The sequence below is a fragment of the Mytilus edulis genome, chromosome 11, assembly GCF_963676685.1.
Source record: "Mytilus edulis chromosome 11, xbMytEdul2.2, whole genome shotgun sequence".
NCBI classification, from domain to species: Eukaryota; Metazoa; Mollusca; class Bivalvia; order Mytilida; family Mytilidae; genus Mytilus; species Mytilus edulis.
This window is the reverse complement of record NC_092354.1, coordinates 3,063,727-3,070,789: the sequence shown is the minus strand read 5'-3', so window position 1 is coordinate 3,070,789 and position 7,063 is coordinate 3,063,727. Positions and strand designations below refer to the sequence as shown.

At 32.0% G+C, this 7,063-nt stretch overlaps 1 protein-coding gene across 1 annotated transcript in view; it reads left to right on the top strand.

The window, feature by feature from the left end:
• Nucleotides 1-1,102: 1,102 nt before the first annotated feature.
• The window catches only part of LOC139493896 (uncharacterized), a 50,476-nt gene continuing 44,515 nt past the window's right edge, over nucleotides 1,103-7,063 (top strand). Inside the window, exons 1-3 of the mRNA XM_071282062.1 lie at nucleotides 1,103-1,196; nucleotides 1,823-1,921; nucleotides 2,679-2,780. Of these exons, the coding sequence (XP_071138163.1) occupies nucleotides 1,116-1,196; nucleotides 1,823-1,921; nucleotides 2,679-2,780 (282 nt within the window). The 5' untranslated portion in view covers nucleotides 1,103-1,115. The remainder of the gene's footprint in view (nucleotides 1,197-1,822; nucleotides 1,922-2,678; nucleotides 2,781-7,063) is intronic.

Sequence of the window (7,063 nt, the reverse complement as noted above, 5' to 3'; positions counted from 1 at the left end):
TTGTGTTAACATCTTTAGTCAGATAATGTTAATTCTACAGATCTAATGTAAAACATCTTTTAAAAATAACAAATACTTGACAGAATTATATAAAGTGGGGTCTTATTTTTCTTGTTTTTTTGTACTGAATCAGAAAATATAACTTGTTTTAATGTTTCTTAAAAATTTTTTTTTTTTTAACCTGACAATTCTGATGGAGGTTCTGACATCTCACAATAAAACATGTTGTTTATTTGTTGTTTATATAGAATATAAATACAAGTGTGACTGGTCATTTTATTCAGTTTTGACCACTGATTCATGTGATATATATTTTGTTTATATTTATTACACAACATTGTCCAGTTTATGACACAAGTTTTGATGTCTGTTATATGTTGATATTACAGTTTGGACTGACACTATTAATGTGGGCGGCTTATACAGGACACCTGGAGGTGGTGACTTTCTTAGTCACTCAGGGATGTCAGTTAGAGGCCACAGAACGCTTGGTAATGATAGATATAATTACCTTACTCTGAGAAAACACAACTTTATACAGAATCTACACAAAATCATGTTGTTTATCAGACAGATTTAATGGACAACAAATATTTGTTAGAATTATATAAAGTGGGGTCTCATTTTATTCGTAACACAGAACTGAATCAGATAGTAAAGGTTTTATTTTGTTTCTTGACAAAAAATTATTTTATAAACATCTGATTTTAATGAGTAGTTTCTTTAGTTAGATAATGTTAATTCTACAGATTTAATGTAAAACATCTTTTAAAAATAAGAAATACTTGACAGAATTATATAAAGTGGGGTCTTATTTTTCTTGTCTCTTCGTACTGAATCAGAAAATATAACTCGTTTTAATGTTTCTAAAAAAAAGTTTTTTTTTTAACCTGACAGTTCTGATGGAAGTTCTGACATCTCACAATAAAACATGTTGTTTATTTGTTGTTTATGTGAATATAAATACACGTGTGACTGGTCATTTTATTCAGTTTTGACCACTGATTCATGTGATATATATTTTGTTTATATTTATTACACAACATTGTTCAGTTTATGACACAAGTTTTGATGTCTGTTATATGTTGATATTACAGCAAGGACTGACACCATTAATGTGGGCGGCTCGGTACGGACACCTGGAGGTGGTGACTTTCCTAGTCACTCACGGCAGTCAGTTAGAAGCCACAGACGAGGTAATGATAGATATAATCACCATACTCTGACAAAACACCACTTTATACAGAATCTACACAAAATCATGTTGTTAATCAGACAGGTTTAATGGACAACAAATATTTGTTAGAATTATATAAAGTGGGGTCTCATTTTATTCGTAACACAGAACTGAATCAGATAGTAAAGGTTTTATTTTGTTTCTTGACAAAAAATTATTTTGTAAACATTTGATTTTAATGAGAAGTTGATGAGAAAAAGTTGTGTTAACATCTTTAGTCAGATAATGTTAATTCTACAGATCTAATGTAAAACATCTGTTAAAAATAACAAATACTTGACAGAATTATATAAAGTGGGGTCTCATTTTTCTTGTCTCTTCGTACTGAATCAGAAAATATTACTTGTTTTAATGTTTCTAAAAAAAAGTTTTTTTTTAACCTGACAGTTCTGATGGAAGTTCTGACATCTCACAATAAAACATGTTGTTTATTTGTTTATGTAGAATATAAATACAAGTGTGACTGGTCATTTTATTCAGTTTTGACCACTGATTCATGTGATATATATTTTGTTTATATTTATTACACAACATTGTCCAGTTTATGACACAAGTTTTGATGTCTGTTATATGTTGATATTACAGTGGGGACAGACACCATTAATGAAGGCGGCTGTGGGAGGACACCTGGAGGTAGTGACTTTCCTAGTCAATCACGGAAGTCAATTAGAAGCCACAGACAAGGTAATGATAGATATAATCACCTTACTCATCACTTTAACATCACTTTATACAGAATTTTACACAAAATCATGTGGTTAATCCGACGGGTTTAATGGACAACAAATACTTGTTAGAATTATATAAAGTGGAGTCTCATTTTATTCGTAACACAGAACTGAATCAGATGGTAAAGGTTTAATTTTGTTTCTTGACGAAAAATTATTTTGTAAACATCTGATTTTAATGAGAAGTTGATGAGAACAAGTTGTGTTAACATCTTTAATTCTACAGATCTAATGTAAAATGTCTTTTAAAAATAACAAATACTTGACAAAATTATATAAAGTGGGGTCTTATTTTTCTTGTTTTTTCGTACTGAATCAGAAAATACTACTCGTTTTAATATTTCTTGAAAAAAGTTTTTTTTCAACTTTGATCATTCTACTGAATCAACATAAAATCATGTTGTTTATCATACATGTTAAATGGACAACAATTACTTGTGAGACTTATATAAAGTTAGGGTTGCTATTATTTGACTTGTTACACATATAATTAAGACTTTACTAATATTTTTTTACCTGTTTTGTTTCACTGAATCAGAAAATATACATTGAATTTATATATCTTAATCTACCATTTAATAGTTTATACACAAATATAATTGGATATTTTCTTAACAGATGTTATATTTCTTACATTTGGTAAATTGTTTGACTCCTATCGTGATTTTGTTATCACACACCATTAACATGTTTATATTTTTATATTGTTATAGCGTGGAGAAACAGCTTTACATCATGCTGCTCGGAATGGACAGATTGAAACAACGAAATGGTTTATAGATCAAGGATGCAGTCCTTGGAGGAAAACATTGGAGGTAACATTCAGTTTTATTCTTATTAGATTGATAGATATTTTATTCTCTAAAAACTAAATACAAGTCAACAGAGAAAGTACAATTACAATATAAATACAAATACAATAGTTGAGAATAAACAGCTGCAGATAAAATATAATAAAGTACAACTTTTAAGTTTATGATGAAATACCTGTATAATAAACAGGTTAAACTAAATATGAAGAAATCAGTTTGTGCTTAACTTGTACATGGAGGGACAAACCTTTTTATTAATACACTTAATGAATGAACACAGTTTTCTTAAGGAGGCTTGCAGGTACAAGATTTTCAGAAAAAAAGTTAAACAATAATTTTTCATTACAAATTTCATTTATTACCTTAAGTAGTTATTACTTTATCATTATGGTACAATATCCATTCCAAAAAATCAATTCATGTTGGCCTCAGGCGACTTTTAAAATGTAGATATCATTGGAAAAGCTCCAAATTATCTCCCTTTTGAGCCATTTTTGGCATTAAATTTTTTTTCAAAAAAGCTGTACATAAACTAATTATATATATAAATAACTGTAAAATTTAAGCGATTTCTGTAATTTAGTTCTTTTTTTTATTTTGATATTATAACTATTTCCCCTATTAGGTCAACAGAAAAAAGGACATTAACAAAAATGTATGCTTCTTTCAAAGGCAGATTGTGAGCGGAAATGAACGGTGACCCCATTTTAAAAAAAAAATTAAACAAATGATTCAGACCCGCGAGCCCCCTTAAAACTGATTGTTTTTTGTCGAGCTTGCGACTTTAATCTCAGAAAGCTCGACATAGGGATAGTGATCAAGCAGTGGCGGCGGCGTTGGCTAACTTCTTAAAAGCTTTATATTTTAGAAGGTGGTAGACCTGGATGCTTCGTATTTTGTATATGGATGCCTCATTTTTCGAAGTTTCCGCCAGTCACATTTCCAATGTCCTTGACCTCATTTTTATGGTTCAGTGACTACTTGAAAAAAACTTTTTTTTGTAATGTTAAATTCTCTTTTATAAGTAATAGTATAACTATATTTGGTATGTGCGTACCTTGCAAGGTCCTCATGCCCGTCAGACAGTTTTCACTTGACCTTGACCTCATTTCATGGATCAGTGAACATTCAACAAGGTTAAGATTTGGTGGTCAAGTCCATATCTCAGATACTATTGGAAGGACTGTAAGGTGTACATGTCCAACTGGCAGGTGTCATCTGACATCGACCTCATTTTCATGGTTCAGTGGTTATAGTTAAGTGTTTGTGTTTTGGTCTGTTTTTCTTATACTGTATGCAATAGGTCTACTGTATTTATACCCCACGCAACGAAGTTGCGGAGGGTATAATGTTTTTGACCCGTCCGTCCGTCCGTCAGTCCGTCCGTCCGTCCGTCCGTCAGTCCGTCAGTCCTGTTTCTTGTCATCGCAACTCCTCTCAAACCACACAACAGAATTTCACGAAACCTTTTCAGATAATAAGGACATACTATGTAGTTGTGCATATCCACGGGAAATTACGATTCAATTTTTTTTCTAGCAGTTACGCCCCTTTGAACTTATTTACTTTAATGTACTACTGCAACAGTTTGTCATCGCAACTCCTCTCAAACCACACAACAGAATTTCACGAAACCTTTTCAGATAATAAGGACATACTACGTAGTTGTGCATATCGACGGGAAATTGCAATTCAATTTTTTTTCTAGGAGTTACGCCCCTTTGAACTTATTTACTTTAATGTACTACTGCAACAGTTTGTCATCGCAACTCCTCTCAAACCACACAACAGAATTTCACGAAACCTTTTCAGATAATAAGGACATACTATGTAGTTGTGCATATCGACAGGAAATTGCGATTCAATTTTTTTTCTAGGAGTTATGCCCCTTTGAACTTATTTACTTTAATGTACTACTGCAACAGTTTGTCATCGCAACTCCTCTCAAACCACACAACAGAATTTCACGAAACCTTTTCAGATAATAAGGACATACTATGTAGTTGTGCATATCGACGGGAAATTGCGATTCAATTTTTTTTCTAGGAGTTACGCCCCTTTGAACTTATTTACTTTAATGTACTACTGCAACAGTTTGTCATTGCAACTACTCTCAAACCACACAACAGAATTTCACGAAACCTTTTCAGATAATAAGGACATACTACGTAGATGTGCATATCAACAGGAAATTACGATTCAATTTTTTTTCTAGGAGTTATGCCCCTTTGAACTTATTTGCTTCAATGTACTTCTGCAACAGTTTGTCATCTCAACTCCTCTGAAAACACACAACAGAATTTCATGAAATTTTGTAGATAATAAGGACATACTATGTAGATGTGTATGTTGACAGGAAATTATTATTCAGTATTTTTTCTTATACAATTTTTTTGTCTTATACTTATTTAATTTCTCCAATGACAATGTGGGGACGTGGGGTATGTGAGCGTGCTCACTAAGGTTCTTTAATTGGTGTATGGAATGATTGTAAAGTATACATGTCTATCTGGCAGGTGTCAACTGACCTTGACCACATTTTCATGGTTGAATGGTCAAATATAAAAAAGAAGATGTGGTATGATTGCCAATGAAACAACTGTCCACAAGAGACCAAAATGATACAGACATTAACCGTACGGCCTTCAACAATGAGCAAAGCCCATACTGTATAGTCAGCTATGAAAGGCCCAAATAAGACAATGTAAAACAATTCAAACGAGAAAACTAACTGCCTTGTTTATATAAAAAAATGAACCATAAGTTAAGTTTTTGAGTTTTGGTCTTTTCTTCTAATACTACACAATGTATATACAATAGGTCAACTATATTTGGTGTATGGAAATATTTTATGATCAATATGTCAGTCGCATAGGTTTTATTTGACCTTGACCTCATTTTCAGGGTTCATTGCTCAGTGATAAGTTTTTGGGTTATGGTCTGTTTTTCTTAAACTATAAGTAATAGGTCAACTATATTTGTTGTATGGAAGAACACACCCTACACCAATCGTAAACTACTGACACAACTACCATCTCATCATACTCCAACAACACACCCTACATCGATCAAATACTACTGACACAACTACCATCTCATCATACTCCACCAACACACCCTACATCAATCATATACTACTGACACAACTACCATCTCATCATAATCTACCAACACAACTAGAAATAGGGATATTCTTGTTATAGTTATATTAAAAAATAGGGATATATGACATTAAATTGGTTCTGTCTTTTTTTTTAAACATCGTTAAAAAGATGCGTGTCTAAGGTGAACGACACAAGAACCCTGTAATACTAGTACGAGAGCATATAAACATTCCTTCTCAATAATATGGTTGTATTGGAAATCTTTTCATACAGATTGACAACTCATGGTCCGATATGCATGTAATATTTGCCACATGACGCCCATAGTTCTTTCTACCATCATCATCTTATTCTTTGATATTGCTGTAAACATCGATGGTTCACACCCAAACAAAATGGGAGTAATGTACCTTCTGATATAGTTTCTCCGTGTTATACACTTGTGAAACTTAATATATAGACGAAATTTCGGTATTGAAATGAATCTACATCTCACAAACAGGATTTTTAAATAACGATTTTGAGCAATCGTTGTAGGTTCATGAATATTCATATGGTGCTTTTCTTTAGCGCCAATTGGAAAAAACGTATCTTTAAATAAAGTTTACATTATTAAACATATTCCTCAGAAATTAGTTATCATAAAACCATACGAGTTATGATAAACCTTGATAAAACACAGTTCTGTTATCATAAAACATAAAAGAATGCACTATGTAAACTGGAGTAAAATTATGAGAGTTCTAAGCACTGTACATATACTATAGTAAAGTTGTAAGTCTGTTCTGTCACAAAACTTGTAAGCGATGGTCCATGCAGTTATATTCATGTCTGGAAATGTCCTTGGCTGTTTATCCAAAAGATATAGTCTGGTTTTTTTCTGTTTCCCATCGTTTTTTGAGAAATGCATTTAAGAGTGAATTGTTAACTGGGTAAAGACCAGTGGCAAATATCTCTCTGTTCGTTCTGTCGATTTGGGAAGATATTTTCTAATTCATTTGAAAATATCTATATGTGTTTGCAATGTTCAATGCTTGGACTTTGAAAAGGCGCTAATAAAGCTAACTAAATATTATTAAGAGGTAATACAACAAATTTAATTTTTCAAACAAATAATTCTGTAAACATCGCGTGTGAGGGTTTACACGAAGTTAAAAGAAAAGACAACAGGGCAAATCTGAT